At 38.6% G+C, this 19,375-nt stretch overlaps 1 protein-coding gene and 1 long non-coding RNA gene across 2 annotated transcripts in view; one reads left to right on the top strand and one right to left on the bottom strand.

The window, feature by feature from the left end:
* The window catches only part of SYT16 (synaptotagmin 16), a 154,362-nt gene extending 138,023 nt beyond the window's left edge, over positions 1-16,339 (top strand). The window contains 4 exon segments of the mRNA XM_057488395.1: positions 492-716; positions 719-894; positions 11,298-11,420; positions 14,137-16,339. Coding sequence (XP_057344378.1) covers positions 492-716; positions 719-801 — 308 coding nt within the window. The 3' untranslated portion in view covers positions 802-894; positions 11,298-11,420; positions 14,137-16,339.
* Positions 13,672-16,718, bottom strand: LOC118929442 (uncharacterized). The gene is made up of 2 exons (XR_005031573.2): positions 16,407-16,718; positions 13,672-14,458 (listed from the first exon to the last, which is right to left on the bottom strand). It is a non-coding gene; the product is annotated as an uncharacterized LOC118929442 (long non-coding RNA).
* Between the last annotated feature and the right edge of the window lie 2,657 nt (positions 16,719-19,375).

Genomic DNA, 19,375 nt, shown 5'->3' with positions numbered 1-19,375 from the left:
GGGAGAGTAGTCCAGGCCTGAGACACAGGTTTGCTAGTTGCCACTGGGTGGGTGAGATGGTCCAAAGAATATGCAGAGAGTGAGAAGGGACTCTTTAATGTAGCATCAAACAGTATTTTGACTGGAAAGAAAAACACATATAGAATAAAAGATATATATATATCTTGTTACATAAATAAAATGTGGATGAAGACCTATGTGTCCACTGTGTAAATGCCTAGGCACACAAACAACCCTGCACACCGAGAGCTTCTAATGAACATGAGCAAGGTGCCTGACAGTGGGCTGCATGAAACTTTAAGCCTGGAAGGTAATAACCCCCCTTCCTTAACAATTCATGTAAGTAGTGTTAGTCCTACAGCATGTACCAGGCCTCAGGATGCTGGCCAGCATGTTGAAAAGGAAAAATTTGCAGCCCATGTAAATACTCCAACTAAATTAAGCAAAACAGAAAACACTGATGTTTCCTCATTTCCACTGTTTTTTCTTAGATGCATATGGAAAGCTCTTTCTCCTCAATTCTGTGGGTCAAGAAATGTCCCGTGGCAAGATGTCCATTCGTAGGCAGCCCAATCCTGTCTATAAAGAGACCTTTGTGTTCCAGGTGGCCCTCTTTCAGCTCTCTGATGTCGTGTTGATGATTTCTATCTATAACAGGCGTACTATGAAGCGTAAAGACATGATTGGTTGGATTGCTCTGGGCCAAACCAGTAGCGGGAGGAGGAGCGAGACCGCTGGGAGGAAATGAAGGAGACCAAAGGCCAGCAGACCTGCAGATGGCACACGTTGCTCGAATCCTAGGTTCCCAACAGGCATCTGTGGGCTGTATATCCACCCTGGCGACCCTGGTGACTGCTGACACCAACTCAGTGAATGGCGGGAGGCTTTTTAAAGGTAGGCTTTCTGATAGGGATTGAAGCATACCACCCTAGGACATTCTGGGGGTGGGGGAGGATCTTTGGGTTTCTCGAAGGTTTGACCTGTGTTTAAATATTGTAATTTTAAAAGACCATAACAGTCACGTTGTACTTAATGGAAAATGTTCTGTACTTGAGACCAGTGATGCTAATTTGTGTTAATACGTTCAGGCTATAGAATGAAGCTTCTCCTGCTCCCCTTGTTTGCTTGAAGACTAACCTGAGATTGCAAAGGAAGCTGATAAATATTGCTATGTATAACCACTTATGTATATGAATCAGAATTTTCTTAATATGGTGCAAAAAACTCCAAAATACAGAAATGAATCAGATGCCAAGGCTCATAAAAGAATGTAACTATCATCCAAAATCCCCTATTTCACATTTTTCTTTATATCAAAAAGCCCCTCATTTATTTACCTAACAAATAAATATTAGAAACTTGAACTTATAAAGCAAATTTATATTCATTAAATACCTCTCTTTATTTCACTTATATATTGTGGTTTCTTATGAGATTGGTTAGATGATTCATTTTGAAGCTGAAGAAGTGTTCAAAAACTCTTGTTGAACAACTTGTCTCCTTTTAATGTGAAGATTTTCAACTTGTAATTTTCAAGGTTTTTATGCTGTTTTTCTCACCTAATAAATTCTTACAGAATGGGAAGAAAACAAACAAAAACCTATTTAAGTGATGGATTTATTGATTTTTCTGAATCTCGTGTTCTCTTTTTAGATTGTACTTTTTCTATATTCAATGATATATATACATATATATCTGTATCTTATAATATTTTTATTGTATACCCACATGTAAACCATTTTCTTTTTTATGGAGTATTTTCTATCATTAGAGCATAGTAAATTGTATACAGTGAGTCTCTAATAAGTGCTGACTTGATTGACTCTTAGAAGTGGACATATTATAACACCTGTGAATGAAGAAATGGTTTCAGCTTGTATGAAATAACTTTTTATTTGAGCATTTGAAGTGCCTATAATTGTCATTTTTCATGGCATTCACAGCAGTGTGTATTAGTCACTCCATGCATTCTGGGCACATGCCATTCAGAACACTGATCTTGTATGATTTATGAGCATGAAATTTTACTTCTGACTTTTATATACTTTTTCAGTGCACATTTATTTTTCTTTTGCTTTTATCTGAGTCCTTATTTTCAGTTACTTTCAATTCGAAGTAATGAAATAAGTAAAGGACTGTTTGTATATGTAACATTATGCCTAATGTGCAGCTCTTCTGAGCAATTAATTGCTCAGTCACTTATTTTTAACTTTTATGTTTCATTGTTGACTTCTTGACTGTCTGTAGGAAGAGTGATAGCTAGTGATGAATGTATATAGTTAAAAACACATAACTCCTCCTCAGCTCTACATTTTGACAGATTGTAACTCAGGCTTTAACACTTGAAGAGCATATTTATTCCTTATAGTGCAGTGTGTCATGGTTATCTTGACTAGGGCATAGGATAACTCTACTACAATTTCAAGTTCTAGCTTTTGAAAGAGGTGATTTCATATGGAAGAATCTGAATTAGCAAAAGAAAGTAACATCTTAATTTCTTTGCAGGCTGTAGGAGTTTCATATATGATGGTGCTCAGTATTGGGAAGAAATAGTAAAACCATGCTCGTGTGGGTTTGTACCCTACCTTTCTTTGGAAGACCTCAGAGTGCTTGTACATTATATCCATTAACTGCTGAGTGGTCTTGGCAGTGTGGCTGTGTCATTGAGTAGAACTGAGTGCAGTTGATTGAGGAGCAGCACAGAGAATTGTCTTTTCATATCCCTTCTATTTATGTGCTTGTGTTTAAAGGGAAGTAGAGCTGCCTTGTTATGCTTTCCTTTATGCAGTAACATAAAAGCAGTATTCAATTTAAGATTTACATTTGAAAACCTGCATATATTGTACAGACAGTCCTGGATTTCTCTCCTTCATATGTTCCCTAAGTTTGGCTGCATCCCTAGTCTCATGGTGCCCAATAATCACCTATACTTCATTTTCTGTTGCCTTCACCCTCTCATTTTAAAGGTTTTCTGTTGGTGTGGTGAAGATATCCTTGTGTGTTTGATCTGCTTTCTAATAGTCTGTTTATGATAAAGTTATAGGAATGTGCAGCATTTTAAGGAAAGGAATGCCTGAAAAGCTTTTCTGATCTTTATAATTTTGCTATGTTGGTACTACTCATCATGTAGGATACATGCCCATCTTGATTATATAGCCATATTCACCAGAAAGCTGATTGCATAAATATAAAATGCTAATGACAAGATACATTAAGATATGAGGCTGAATTTTTTTTACATTGATTTGAGATTCTGGTTCAGTAATATCTTTTGGTTTTGTGCACTTAAACTCCCTTATTTTCTTGGCAAAGTCTAGACACAATGCACTTAACATGGCTTTCACTCGAGCTTTTACATCTGCAGTTGCTTTTCAGAGGAGTTATGAAAGATAATTCATTGGTTCTGCAGTGAGAAAGCTGCCGTTGCCTGTTTTATCTAGCTAATAATTAACATCTCATAGGGACATTTGCAGTCCAAGAAGCACTGGAATTTGTTGCATGAGCAGTTCTTTCCATGATTTTTCCTGAAGAGAATGCTTTTTAAATAATTCTGTAGAGGATAAATGATGCACTAGGTTGATGGAAATCTGCTTTATAGCATGTCTTCTTACAGGGCCTGAGTTTACACTGACCTGAGAAGTACTGGTTTCATCAAACCGGGCAGTGGCCCCTGTACTCCCTCTTCCCCTCTGACCATTGTTGAATTTTTAAACGGGCCATTCAGCAGGCAGCCAAGCATCCTCTCACTTCTCTCCTTCACTGGCTCCCAGGGTGACGCACAGTTGTTTTAGACCCTGTTTTTGCTGATGTTGCATAACTGTGGGGGGAGGTCTTGCCTTCCTTAACAAAGGAAGAATTTGTAATGCCTTTGGCTATATTATACTCGGCCCTCCACCTGCACAAAGTTTGAGAAAGAATCCTCACCATGATTGCAAGGGGGAAAAGAGAGGATGGCACTGTGCTGTCTTGCGCTTTAGGCACTGTGAACTCCACCCCTCCTTCCGAGACTTTCATCTCAGACGTGGGCATTCTCTGTAGTGCTAGGTGCTACAGTGAACCTGACACATGCCCTACGCCTTTGTAACATGTAGCTCTCACAGTATTTTACAAATTGTTCACATGCCTCGGCCAGTCACTGTGCTTTCCATCCTGGCTGTACTAGATGAGTCTTATCTGAAAGCCAAAACTCTTCTTTTTTCAAGTAAAACATTATTTAAGTTGCAACTGCCATCAGGTCAAATGAAAGTGCTTCTCTGATGGCCACTGAGTTGATTAAGTTGATGTTTCAGCGTATCCATTGAGATGTGAGTTTCCCAAAAGCCTAGCTATCCTTTTACAGCAGAGGACTTAGTATATTAAGATCAGAAAAGTTGAGTAGGAATTATTTGTAGATGACATAAGACCAAATGGAGACATATCTTTAAGGATAAAGATACAGGGCAAGAAAGCACTGTGTATCTCCTCTTACCCTTGAGAAAACTGTAGCAGAACTATAAAAACAAATCATAAAGCATGTATATGGAAGAATTAAAGAATAAAAAAATATGCTAGGTGCCTTCAATATTATATTAAAGAAGAGTGAACCAAAGACGTTTCAGGTTAACTATCACTTTTTCACAAGTTGTGGAATTTTTGAAAATACCTAAAGAGAGGGAAACGAGACTGGTCTAAAACAACTCACTGAAGCTGGCATGGGCTGTAGTCTTAGCCTGGGATTTGGATGGAATGCTGCTAACTGGGGCCTTAAGAAAATTTCCTAGCCAGCCTGTGTCCCTATTTCTTCAAATGAGAATGGAAATGATACCTACTTTATAAGTTTTTCAAAAAGATGAATTGTAGCATAGAGGCCAGTGTATAGTAAGCATCCCATATTTCCCCCTTACAACCATGCTTAAAAAGAATAAAGCATATAAGACTACTCTTTCTAGCAAAAGTATTAGTAACATTAGAGAAAAGCGAAAAACAGTTTTCAGATACTTTAAAAAGGATAGACTCATGAAGCTGGTCTGAATTTGTAAAGAAAGGGAGTCTTATGGGACAATCTAAACAAAGATAAGCTTAGTACATGGAGGAAACTGAGTCTTTGTAAATCCCAAATGAAGTATGATAATCAAATCTTTGTCTTTTATCCACATAGTTTGGAGAGGGTGCAAAACTTTCGTGTGTGTGTGTGTGTGCACATCTTCACAAATCTCTCCTCACCTCTAGCTCCTCTCTATAGTTCATATGTGGGTAGAACACTTTGACCCCATCAAATTTGTTGGTAAAGATGACAGCTTGAGTACATATTTCAACTTTGATATGAAAAAATGAAAAATTTAGCAATTTGCTGACACTTTAAAAAATGGGCAACACTTTTTTTTGCCTGATTGTATATTCGTATTATATCCTTACAGGCACAATTTTCTAAATGATCTAATGATGCAGCTATCAAAACTTATTTTAACTGTTTGACTGGATAGTTCTATTTGGAACCAATTATTTATCATTGCTTCCCTTAAGAGTTCTTAATGAAAGGAATGCTATCAAAGTTACTCCATTGCAAAAAAGGTTTTTAAGAGTAACTTGTTGATATAATAAAAAGCATGGTCAGTTTTTCTCAAGTGTTCAAACCTTGAGTAAAGAGAAGAGTTGCCTAAGAATTCAGAAAAAACTTTGTGGGCATTTAATCTGGAGAAATGGTTAGGCACAAGTTTAGTGTAGTCAGATGCCATGAAACCAGTCATGTACTATTGGTGGTTTTAAACTAAGCATGATTCTGGGATGGGGAAATGTGAGCCCACATTCCCAATGTTGTCAAATTGCCAAAGTGCCAACTCAAATTTTAGGATTCTCAGTTAAGGAGAAACATGAAGAAGTTGGAGAAGAATCACTCAACTTGGGGGTTTTGGAAGGGAATAATTCAGCATGTGGAGAAGTTAAAGGGCTTGGGTGGGAGCTAAGAGGGCTGTGGAGTTATTTTAGTTTCAGTTATCCAGAATATAAAGAGCTCTTACTAAAGGCATGATGCACTCTGTACATTTTTGATTATGTGGACGAAGAGTCAGAACTTCCACCCAAATCAAGTCATGAATGTTTAACTTAGGTATAAGGAGAATGATATGAATGTTGTTTTGCCTTAATTCAAAATATATTCATTGGATTTCCTTATGTCTAGCACCATGCTATCCAGGATAGCACAGGACTTAAAATCTTCTTGGAGTAGTGACTACACTTTGAAGCAATTCATCATCATAATAAAAACAACACTTGCCAACATAAAATCGTTCAATTGATCTAAACGTGTGCCCTAAAAATGTAGCTCCTTCTTGGGTGTTATTGTAAAGAGGTCAAACATATAGACTGGATATATTGGATAAAGCATCTAAGAGCCCCAGGACTTGGAATGAGCCTTGGTCACAGTGGAGGGGGAATCTTCAAGGGATATCGCAGAATCACCTTTGGAAGTCTTTTAAAATAGAAAGCATCTGTATGAGGTGATGCTTCTTTGTAAAGGAGAGCAGGAGGGCATGCAGGAAGATAGCCTTTATTAAGTTCTTTCTAGGTCTAATATTTTGTATGGTATCTCCAAACAGAATCAACCATAACACTCCAGGCCTGTCCTCTTTCCCTTTGGACATTTTTCCACATTGATTTTTCTCTGCATCAGAGAAGGTTTTCTCTGGGGAGTTCCTCTTCAGGTTTTGCTTGGGTGACTGGGAGGACGCCCAGAGGTCTGTGAGTTTCCTCTCTTTGGGTGCTTTGATTGCTTTTCTTTCCTTTGGGTCACAGAGCAGTACCCTAGACACACAGACAATGATCAGCAATATTTATAGCCATGGAGGAACCTGTGAACAGGTTGCAGGTACACAGAACAAACTCAGAGGCAGGCTTTGGGGGCCTGTGTATGTTCGCAGAACAAATCCACCACCAAATGGTGCTGCCTGCTCTCCACTGCTCCCTAGCACCTCGAGGGGTCTCCATGGGAATCTTTACGTCATGCCTTCTTGACAATGCTGCCGTTTCCACTTTGGTTGTGAGAAGGCTACTTCCCCGCAGGTACTGCCATAGTTATGCATTATTTTTGTTTGCTTCATTTTCCCCTTAAAGTATCTACTTGTTTTTCTAAATTTTTTTTATAAAAAATTCATTTATTCAAAAGATATTAACCATTTATGTCCCAGACTTTGGCTTAGGGGCTCGAGAATAGCACATGAGCAACAGTTTGAGGCTGACAATCATTTTAATTTCTACATGTTCTATTTTTTCAACTAAGTAAACAGTAAGATCTTTTATTATCCTTTAATTTTTGGCTTAATGTATTTCTGTAATGCTTTCTTTCCTCCTCATTGAAAGAGAGGATTTAAGGAAAGTGGAATTTATTACTCTGCCTCTAGTTAAGAAAGAAATACAATGTGCTGATCTATGCTTCCTATCAAAATAAATGTATATATATATGTTTTGTATCTGAAGGAAGAAATCTAGCATTCCATTCCAGTAATAAAATGAGTTATAGCATGAAATAGAAGTTGGATATTTAGTATTCTCTACTTTTCTAATAATGAATGCCCTTTGCAAGGTAGTAGGTTAGACCCTGGAATGCTAGGTCTGTGCAAACGAAAGTGACACAGTTCCTATGAGCTCTATGTTTTAATAGTTAAAAGGCATTGCTATCTTTTATTTTTTGAAAGCGTAAACCAGAGATATTAACTCCCAGATAAAGGGGTGACACTGTGAAACAAACATCTCTGCATACTTCTGTTTCTTTTGATTAAAACGAGTCTTTTGTTACAATCCACTAAACACATTTGCAGCATCCCTTTGAAATGGTTAAAGGTCAACGTTAGAAGTGTCCCAACATTGGCAGATGAACCAGTAATTGTTTCTAGACTGGAAAAATTTTCGATCAGTCTGAATCTAACTCTTAACGCTTTCTATTTTATAACAGGAGACAAAATAGGAGTTTTTTCCAATGGATTTATTGCTTGTAATTTTTAATATCATAAAAACGTATCTCAAATATCTACTAAAAATGTCTCAACCCTTGTAAGTTAGTTCAGAATCTCTAATGACCTGAAAATTCTCGTGACAATTTGTAATGTTTCCCAGTTGATAGCCCAAAATGGTAAGTTCACATCTCTCATTTGATGAAGACCTTGATATTTGGGAAAGATATCAAAAGGCTGCTAATAAAAACTCTGGTTTATGAGAAACATGTACACTAAAAAAATGGTATTTTCATTTCCATCATTCTATATAGTGTATTCACATTCTAGGGTCCACATGTCTCTCTTGAGTTTCTTTGTTAATTCACAACCACATGAAATTATAATTCTGTCTTTTATTATGCCACCTTACCAATGCAGCTATAGATTTAATTATTATGAAATACAAAGTCTTCCAGAATTTTTGAATTTAATTTTATTGCAGATTTTATCATTTTAAATTTGTGAATAAGACATTAGTATTGCTTTTCTTTTTGGTTGAGGCATTTCTGTGATGTTTGTTGCAACAGGATTTGATCTCTATTTTCAGGAAAAAGCATGCTGATTTCTGTGAGCTATCTACTTTTTACAATCAACAAACTTTACATTTTTGAGGAATTTTAGGTTCACAGCAAAACTGAATGGAAATACGGAGAGTCCCCATATACTCCCTCACCCGACACTTGTACAACCTCCCTCACTACTAAAATCCCCACCAGGGTGGATGCACTGTTACTATGGATGCACCTACACTGATGCATTAGGATCACCAAAGTTCATAGCTTACACTAGGGTTCACTCTGGGTGTCCCTCACCACCCTAAAACTCATCTGTGTTCTCCCTGTTCATCCCTCCCTGCTAACCCCTGGCAACCATGATCTTTTTACTGTCTCCATAGTTTTGCCTTTTCCAGAATATCATATAGTTGGAATCATACGGTTCGTAGGCTCTTCAGATTGGCTTCCTTCACATAGTGATATGCATTTAAGTTTCCTCCCTGTCTTTCCGTGGCTTAATAGTTCACTTGTTCTTAGTGTTGAATAATAGTATCCCATTGTCTGGATATGCCAGTTTGTTTATTATCTATTTTCTTTTATTTCTAGTTCTAATTGTTAGTACATTTTATTACTGTGCCCTCTCTCACGAAAAATAGATGGATTAGTTCATATAACTCATCAAATGTAGCAACTTCCATTCTGGAATCAATTACACCTATGTGCTATTGGGCTTGTTTTACTTTTGAGGAGAAGATTTGTGAAAAATATCACATAATTTAATAATTTATGTTAACCTATCTAAGCCTTTTTCTCCTCTAGTGTTTTCTGTTGTTGCTTTAAATCATTGAGCAATGATTTAAATACACATTGATAAAAAGTGCTAATTTCATTATTACTGATTCATAATAGAAAACCAGCTTCTGTTACAAGCTCATATGACTTTAAATTTACCACTGCTGCCAAAAGAAAGGAAGCTTTGTGATTGTACCTTGTCATAGCCAATTGCACAAATGAGCTAAGCGTGGTATGTGAGCATCTGGATCACACAGGAGCTCTGAATCCTGAATGGAGGGCTGACCCGTGATACTGCATAGGCTGAATGAACAAGGAATGGACGTTGGACTGATGACACTGATAATCACACTGGGTGCCTGAGGAGGCCTGACTGACAGTATCTGCTAAATATTTTGACATTATTAAATGTATACTGACTGCCTTTATGCTTTGTAGCTGCAGTGACTTGTGGAACTGGGCGTTAGTGCAGAGATGGTGTGGCTGTGGAAAGAATATTGGATTAGATTAAAATTAATAAGGACTGTGCTCTAGTACCAAGTCTTCTTCTAACGAACTCAAAAATGAGTGTCATGTCACAAGTTCTCCAAGCCTTCCACTTTGCCTCTGTGAGTATTACTATACTCATTTTACTAACTTTCACCAGATTGTTGTTGGAATAAGATTATTCATTCCTTCATTAATATAACAAACACTCTGAGTACCCACTGTGTACCAGGGCTATAGGCATGACAAAGTAATAGATGGAAAAACACTTTGCAGAATTAAAAGGTTTTGAAGGCTGAGAGATACTTTATTTTTTTTAAGGTCAAATCAATTCTTCATGTCAATATACCAAAGTAATTGAGACATTTAGATATCTGTCAATCACTGAGCTATATTCACAGAATATCAGTGATTTGATGAAAAATTACAGTTGGAATGGTCTCCAGCCATTCTGCCTCTGAGAAGATAAAAATAGTGTAGGTTCTAAGTCTTTTGTTCAGACATCCTGGCCACAGAACAAATTGCAAATCCATCTTTTCAGCAGGCTTGCCAATCTTTGAGTTGAACACAGACCTTTCTTCTTTAGAACAATTTAATGTTGAGTACAGGAAGGTATTAAATTGAATAGGTTTTTTTTTTCCACAAAATAGGATTTGAATACAGTATTTGGAAAGATGCTTCCCCCACCAAAAATTATCCTTCAATCTATGTTATTATTTTTCTTTTGAAGAATCAGGCTTATCCATTCCTCCCCTCCCAAGTGACTTTCCTCACCCACATAATTTTCTTCTCGAATACCATTTATCTTCCAGAAAAAGTAAAGATTAAAAAAAAATATTTTCAATGTAAATCCAAGATTTCACAGCAATATTTTGTGTTCACAGTGCAAGCTAAATCTGACTCTTGCTTGATTTTTTTTTGTCTTCATATGGTGTCTGAAACTGTTGTTCCCATTCACACATTTATGTTTCACCATATGCATACTGTGTGCAACTCTGTTGTTTTAAAATATTTTATTGGTTTTCCTTTATATCTCAATTTTTGATGTGTGTCCTTGAAGAAATTGCATGAAAAAAATGTAAATGTGAATGATTCATTCATTTTGAGCATGTGCAACTATTTGGGGGAGATTTTACCCTATGTGGAACACACTGTTCTTAGCAGGTAATGTACTTTGTATTTCTGTTCTACTTACATCTGGATGCTGGAGATGTGTCATATTGTGAGCCTGTATCTTTTCCATCCCACGTTTACTTTAAAAAGCTACTTATATGTACTAACTATCCTGAGTTTTTGGTGGTTATGAATAATGATAAATAGTTTTATGGATTTCACTAGGAGGGAGGGCAGTTTAGCATAACCTGGTTTAATATTAAATCTGGTCTTCCTTTAGATTTTGAAGTCACTAGAAGGTATTCCTCAGCAAAAGCAGCCTAAAATCTATTTGATTGTTTAAGGCCAGGCTTGATTTTTGTAAGGTCAGGGGCTGCCCCACACCTTTCCTATTGATTCATGGACATTTTCAGAGCTGGCTGCTGTCATATTTTTTCCTCTACAGTTGACCATCAGAGAATCAGTCCCTGGGTGGTCCAGAGATTCAAGAGAGAAACAAAAATATTTTCTCCTCCAAAGGATTGAACTCTCATTTTAGAAACGTTTGAATACCTTCAGAATATTGCATGTATGTATCTTTGTGTTTCTCATAGTATGACTTATTGAATTACTGTGTCTCCTATTAAGAAGCATGAATGTTTTTCTACCTGTTATCAGAATAAACAGCTATAGAGTATAATGACCCACCCATTTATGAAATTACACCCATCAGAGAATAATTAGTGTATAGGAAAAATTTTGAAAGATTTTTTTAATTGTTAAAAACAAGAATAACTTTCCACTTTTTGTAATGTTCAAATTTTTATAATAATGGTTTAATGCATTACTGTTGCACTATTATATCTTGTGTTTTAACTGGGCAACCCAGTGAAATACTTAATGTTAATACACTTGTGTTAGAAACACCCTTTGAAAATGCATTAGAAAATATAAAATTGTTTACCTGTGATGAAGAATAAGTCTGTGATTAGAAGAATTATACTGTTTTTCTTGTGCAAATAATGCTTAAGGCAGATGTTCAGTCTCACAGTGATGTTGGAAGCATATTTTATGCAGCCTAAAAACTATTCTGTATTAGATATTTAAATGCATGAGTATAAATTTGAATTGCTTTTTGTTTAAAACAGAAACATTGAAGAAGCATTAGCTTCAGTTATACAAAATGTCTGTTGCAACTGAACTCATGATCATTCAAAACTGAAAATCACTCCAGTTTTGTAAAACTGCTGCTACTGGTTTTATCAATAAAGTTTAAGCAGATGGCTTATATGTGTGAAAATTTTATATGTTAAAAAAAGATAACAGTTTTGCACCATCAACATGCAAACTTTATGGGCCTGAATGATATTACTTATTTTAGTATACACAAAAACCAGTAACTCCAAAACCATACCAACTGCAGACATATATATTAGAACTATAAGCACTGTATTTATGACCCATATGATTTATTTTGGCTTTAGGGTGCTATAGATATTTATGTGGAACACATATACAAATCAATGTATATCAACTTAGTTGAATTTAAGAATATTGGGTAAGGGGCTATATAAATCTAAAGATTACCTGAAATAAATTGCATCTGGAGAGGATTCTGAGAAGACAAAACATAGGTATCCTTGTACAAAAGTGTAGGTAATCACTCATCATAGAGGCTCTTGTCCAGAGTCCTCTCCCCTTTATGTATACTCGATTCTAATAAATTTCCAAGGCTCAGATACAGCAAGCTAAAAGCAGGGGAAGCAAGGCCATTATGATCAGACACCTCCATAGTAGTCAAACCAGGGCTGACATCCCCAAAACAGACACAAAAAAAAAAATTCTATAGGTGTTCCAGGAAAATCTATTTTTACCTTTTTGCATACTGTGTTAGTTGAAGTAATTTATGCTACCTGTTGTAATAACCCTAAATGTCAGCAAGTTACCATTAAGAAAGACTTAATTCTTACTAAAATATTTGTGCCCATGCAGCTTGCTTACTTAGAAGCATCTCAGGGATCGATGGCCATCTTAGTGTCCTTAAGGCTTTTGAAGGAATATATGGCCACGCAAATGGAGGAGGAAGAAAAGGCCTGAGAATAAAATGTACATTTAAGGGGCCAGGCTGAGATGTGATAATCTCCGTTCTCTCTAGACACCATTGGTCAGAATTAGTCACATGGATCCACCATATTTAAGAAGACGACTAGGGATTGTAGTTTGTGTGTACAAGAGAATATCAGTTCGGTAAGAATCTTCTAGATAGTATCTACCACACATTTTTTCTTTCTTTTTAAAATATCTTACTTCAAAGGTTGCAGTGGTGGTGAGGATTTAAGGAAAGCTTACTAACTGCAAGCTCATTTGTTGCTGAAGTTCTTCCTAACCCATAGTGGCACTGGAACATCATGGGCTGATTAAGAAATTCTACTTGTTCACACTGGTTATCTTAGAGCATTTTTAACACTGGGGTGCAGGGGCTTTTGCAAATAAAGATCATTTGAGCTCACATTTCCAAAGCCAGAGGGTAGAGTTTGAGCTGATAAACCTGAGTATAGTTGAGCATTTTGACATGTTTGTGTGTGCACTACATACATACATGACACGTTAAAAACATCAAAGTGAATAATATATAATTGTGAGCATAAGCAGACTTCTTCAGGGGAACAGATTTTTAGAGTAAATTATCTGCAGAACCAAAAATTTGACAGTGATTGCTATCTTTTGACATTTCTTCAACAGAGACTTACCCATCCTTAAATGTTAAAATAATTGAGACAGCTATCTACAAGTGTGGTTCCTCAAGTCTTTTGTAGTAATGTTTCTAAAAATCTTAACCATCTCGAGTAACATTTTATTGATGAATCAAATCACATTATATGTCTAAAAAATATCATAGTCTCTTTACAGTTTCCCTAGGATTTCTCCAGGGAAATTCAGAGATATGGCTCAGGAGGAATATTGGGTAACAGTTTAGAGCTCCGATTAATTTTAATGTGCATGCCACTACATAGTAAAACATCTCATTCTTTTCAGCAAACAGATAAAGAGCAGGAGACAGGATTAGTATTACATCTGTGGTCTTCTTGAGGAGGGACAAGATTCAGTGGTGAGAAGACTAATTTAGATGAATTCTAAGGTGGATTGTATGGTATTTTAATATTTAATTTTAAAATCCAAAATTGTTTGGTGGAAGATTTTCTCTGATCTCTTGCCAGGAGAATTGAAGATTTTAAAAAAATTACATCTGCCCACATTAATAGTTCAGTAAAGATTAAACTCTTATCTTTGTGTTCTATTTCCAGCTTTGCCACCAAGCAACTATGTAATCTTGAGATTACCTTGACCTTTCCTTCATGTCTTCCAACATCTGTTGCTTGTCTTGAGGTGGTCCCAGATGAAGAGGGGATTTGACAATTTTTGGTGAGTTATATTAACAACAGAAAATAAGATGTCCTGGCCTATTCTGATAAAGCATTCAAGACGTGCTGACCATATTGGTCAAGTTAGACAGCTGCTCCTCTTTCCTCCATAGAGACAAGCATGTAGTGATGGAAGCTGCTTCTCACCTGAGGTACAAGAGTGGTTTAAGGAGAGATGAAACAGTTCAGCTCAGTGGATTCACATCTATTTGGGAGGACACAGAGAGAAGAGAATTAGGAAAATATATAAAGGACTTTTAGGTTATTTCCCAATGACTTTAAAGTGACCTTTGTAAGATACTGTGATAAGGAAAAGAAGTTGCTGTATCAGCACAATGTCTCATTAAGGGAAGAAAACAATTTTCTGTGTAATAGCTTTTTTCCCTCCACTCAACTAAAAGCAACTAGTATCCATGGCTTGTGTAAGTTCACTAGCTGACAGCTACATAGATGAAGTGAATACAGGGAGCTGGAGCCAGGCAGGATGGCTGCATTCATCCCTATGTGCTCATGATAACCTGTGACGCTCCAGGCACTGTCTGCTAGATGCTGGGGAGCAAGGTTAGCAAGGTGGGAGGAGCTTAAAAGCTGAGGTGGTGACTATTGTGAAACGGGATGAGTAGGATGATTTGGGAATGTAATTAGGAGGCTAATCTAGTCAGTGGGAGGCGGTAAGGGAAAGCCACTAAGAAGAAGTGGTATTTAAGCTGAGACTTGAAGGCTGAGTAGGAGTAAACCAGGTGAAAGGGAGGCAGGTTGAGGAGGAAGATACAGCATGTGCAAAATACCTGAGACAAATGAGAGCCCTTGCCATTTGAGGAACCTAAGAAAACCTGGCATGCCTGGACCTTACAGAGCAAAGGGGAGATCCTCCTGAGATGATCTAGCCATCAAGGCAAGGCTGACTGGTAACACCCCTTCGTTTCATCCCCGACAGTGAATAAGAAGTAGCAGTGGTGTAAATCTGACTTGGCCATCTCCTGGATGTGAGGTCTACCAGTCCCAAAGCCCCCTTTCATACCGTGCAGCTAAAATTTGATCATCAGATCTTCAACCTACTTTGACTTATTATTACTTCTTCCAGACAGATTTTAAATTATTGGCTCTTTTTCTTTCAGCTTTATTGAGGTATAATTGACAAAAGTTTAAGACATTTCAAGTGTAAGTGTAGTCGTTGATATTTGTATATATCGTGAAAGGATTCCTATAATCAAGTTCATTATTAGGACGATGCTATCAGCTTTTTAAATCTCCAGGCTAACAAACTGTTAATTCTGTTCTGTTGTAGGTGTTAAGTCAGTACTGGGTCCCGGGGGAGCAGGAGCCCTGAGATATGTGGGGTCACTTTGTGTAGCCCCTCCAGGCTTGCAGAATGCCTGCCCCTGCAGGAGTCAACGCGACACTGCACCACAGCCCTGCCCAGGCTCCAAAGGCAGCAACTGTTCTTTTTAATTGATTCCCAGTGGTGCTTTCTTCCTTCCAGGTTCTGGCCTGGCCCTACAGGGAGCCAGGGGAATGGTGCATATCCTTCTTCAGTGAGGTTCCCTCTCTGAGGATAGCTTTGGGCAAAATTTTTCTGCTAGGTCTGTTATCTTCCCCTTCTTTGGTCTGGCTCACTGGCTACCCAAATTTGCCCACATCCATGATCTCATCCTCCTCCCGACCCAAGAATAACAACCTCATTGAAGAACAACGACAAAAAGTAATGATAAAAATAAAAGCATAACTTGAGTGAAATATCAGAGACTACACAATCTTTTGAATGAATTTATACTAAACAGTAAATGACTGACATAAGCATACTTCTCTAATCTCCTTTGTGAAAAGTACCTCTTCTTTTGTATATTTTTATTTTAAAGAAGTTTCCATATTAGCCTGAGGTTTCATTCGCCTGAAAACGAAGACTTTCTAACTCCGTAAAGGAACTAGTTTAGATCGAAGGGTCATTTTTCTCAGACCTTTGGCACCACACCAGTAGGCAGCCACGACAGTGCTAAAATGAAGTAGGCTCTGGTCTGATACCCGTGGATTAGTTTTCCTTCTTCAAAATCTATCAATTGCTCAAACTTGCAGACACACACACACACACACAAAACGCTGGGAAGGACAGCCTCAGAAGGCACAGGATCCTATGTTCATCCCACACGCTTCACCTCGGGTCACACGCGCCCTGCTCCAGCTGCCCCTGGCCAGGGTCCTGCCCCAAGGCGTCGAGCATCCCAGCGGGGCTCCGTGTCCAAAAGGACTGACTAAATCCTGCTGCTTACTCAGCCGCTGAAAGGGCAGCTCCACTCCGGTCCCCACACCCGATTTCCCAAGGGACTCCCAGCTAGGGCCCGCGGCGAGTTACCCTGCCCCCATCCCCCGCGCAGGCTCGTGGGAGCAGACCCCGAAGCCCAGCGCACAGAGCCGGGGCGCTCGGGCCCCCGCAGCTCCCCGCCTCGCTCCCAGGACCCAACTTAGGCGAGCACGGGACCCCCGCACCCCCGTTTGGGGCTCTTTGTTCCCTGCCTCTCCTCATTTCTGCTCTCAAACCTTGCTCCAGGCAGCCCCCGCCGGGGCACCCGACCTAGGGTAAAGTTGCTCCAGACCTGTGGAGGGGCGTCATCGCCTCCTAGCAACGCTCCTAGCAACCGGGTAACATCTGCTCCCTCTGGTCCAATGCGAGCGGAGAACAGCTGCGCGCCCGCCTCGCGTTGCGAACCCGGAGCTAGATGCGCTTCAGAGACGGGAGGGAAGACCTGCAGGAGCCTGGGCTGCCCGCCGAGCTGCAGTTGCCGCCGCCTTCGCTGTCAGCGCCGGTCTGAAGAGTGACAGCGCCGCAAAAGCGGCAGGGAGTGCAGAACCCCGCGCCTTTAGGAGGCAGGTGCCTGCGCCGATCTCCCGGCGAGTGGACCCAGCTCGCAAGGTATGTCTGGACCCATCCAGCCAGGTGCCTGCCCCTGAGGCTCAGAAAAGACTTGCTTCACGGAGGGTGAGGAGAGGGACGCGTTCCGGGATCCCACCCCGCCCCCAGCCATTGAAAAGTGACCGGCTGGTGGTCCCGAATAACCTGATTTGGTTTGTTTTAATCTTGAAATTGGTTCTTGAGGGCTCCCCTGTCTGTCGCCGTTAGGTTTGTGTTTGGAAGTTCTCAGTGCTCCGTGTTTTTCCTTGGACTTCTCTGTCGGTGTGCGGCTAGGAGAGCTGGAAGCCGCCAGCACCCATAGAAAGCTTGTGGTTAAGGGAAAAAGGACACAATGTAGTCTCAACTATTTGAATCAACATGTATGGGGGGCAACATTTTTTCTTAGGTCCTGCTCTGGAAAGGGTCCATTTGGCCGGGAGCAGCCATTCACTGTTACTCAATCTCCTGAAAAGTAACCATAGTAACTCACCTCTCTTGATGGGATCCTCCTCATTGGCTGCCTGTCTTCCTCTGGAAAGCTCATCTCTCTAAATATAGAAGATGATGAGATCTGTAAGCATACATCCATGCAGAAAAGGTGCAGTTAAACATGGCCCTTTAAAGAAAACTGTCTTCAAAGAAAAAGTACCGTTTGGCTATTTCAAATCTTGTGAAAAACAGTGTGTGTTCCAAAGAACCACTGAGCTAGTCTGTTTTCAGTTAACAGCTAGATTGTTACTTTAGAGAGACTGTTTCTTGAAATACACAAGATCTGGCATTCAAAAACAGATTAAGTGTATCTGACTATAATTTATTAAAATCAACCTACTGATAATCTTCCCCAAATAAACTCTCAGTAAATAATTGATGATTTCAGTTATTCACTTATTTCCAAGTTTCTTAGGATAGTAAAGATGACTCATTTTTAAAATTAAATCTTGAGAACATGAAAGTAATTGTGTGTGTTTGAAAGGTTTATCTATTTATCTATATGGTATGGTCCAGAACAACCTCACCTCAAACATCTTATAGTGTCCTTCTGTCTGCATGCTTTTTCCTGACTTGATGACCAGCTCAAGTCAGCTCAGTCCTGACTCCCTGATGTTATTTGTGGCTGTCTCCTTGTTTCAAAATCTCAGGTAGCCATTCACAAGCCTGAGGCTATGAGAAATGCTTGTTGTGCAGAGGGGAACTCTCACCAGATTTTCTGAAGCTGTCCTAGAAATACACTTTTCAGATTGATTTCAGCAATACTAGGTAGTCACTAGCTTAAAAGACATTACTGTTTAAATATGTAGCCAGGGGAATAAATGCTAATGTAGCATTACCATAACTTGCAAGATCAATATAAGGGGTCGTTTATAAAGATGGTTGCTGGGTAGAAGTTAATAGAGGTTTTCTGTAGAAAGGACATTTGTGGGCTGACATATTTTCCTCTCTAAGATTCATGTGAGTAGGGTGGACCAAATTAGGTAGCCTGGCTCATGGAACTTGTCAGGCAGAAGCTCTATGAGCACACAGGTATGTGTCTGAATGAAGGAAATGAGAACTCTCTCCAAGTTGCTAAAAGAGATTGTGGTGGTTTTTAAAAATGTAATTTGCATTAAGGTTACGATGACAGAAACCCAGGGGCATTAAGCATTTTAAACTCAATTTTCAAGATGGTTCTTTAATGAGTGTTCAGCCCTCTAGCATTGTGTAACTTTCACATGTACTGAGTTATCTATACACAGTTCATAGTAACCAGTTAGCAAACTACAATCAAATTCTTGACAATATATCATGCTGCATTTCTTCCCTTTCTTTACCTCCCTTTGTCAAAATAAATAATTTAACAGTTTTATTCAGAAACTTGTTTGAAAATGTATTTGGGTCTGGTTGTATAGTTCTTATGAATATCATGAGACTTTAAAAGTATTGGTCTACAGCCACTTTTTGAAATATCTGTAGTTTAATAATTTTAAGCTTTAAAGATGACTATTTGAACCATCAAAAATGTTGGTTTCATTAGCCTTTAGTATCCTCCACCCTTTTTCCTTCCTCCATAATTACTATATTTTACAGTAAGAAACAAATCCAAGGAGACCAGTAAGATTTATTATCATCTACCAAGAGATGTAAATAGGGTTCTAGTCATGCTATCAATCTGAGGAAAGTTTGAGTAAAGCAGACACAAGTATTGGTTCATGTATATGCATTAGTCTTCTGTATTAGTAACTTATATACATCCTATAT

The sequence above is a fragment of the Manis pentadactyla genome, chromosome 11 (genome assembly GCF_030020395.1).
Source record: "Manis pentadactyla isolate mManPen7 chromosome 11, mManPen7.hap1, whole genome shotgun sequence".
Lineage (NCBI taxonomy): Eukaryota > Metazoa > Chordata > Mammalia > Pholidota > Manidae > Manis > Manis pentadactyla.
Note: the sequence above shows the minus strand (reverse complement) of the source record. Positions and strands in the feature narration are given on the sequence as shown.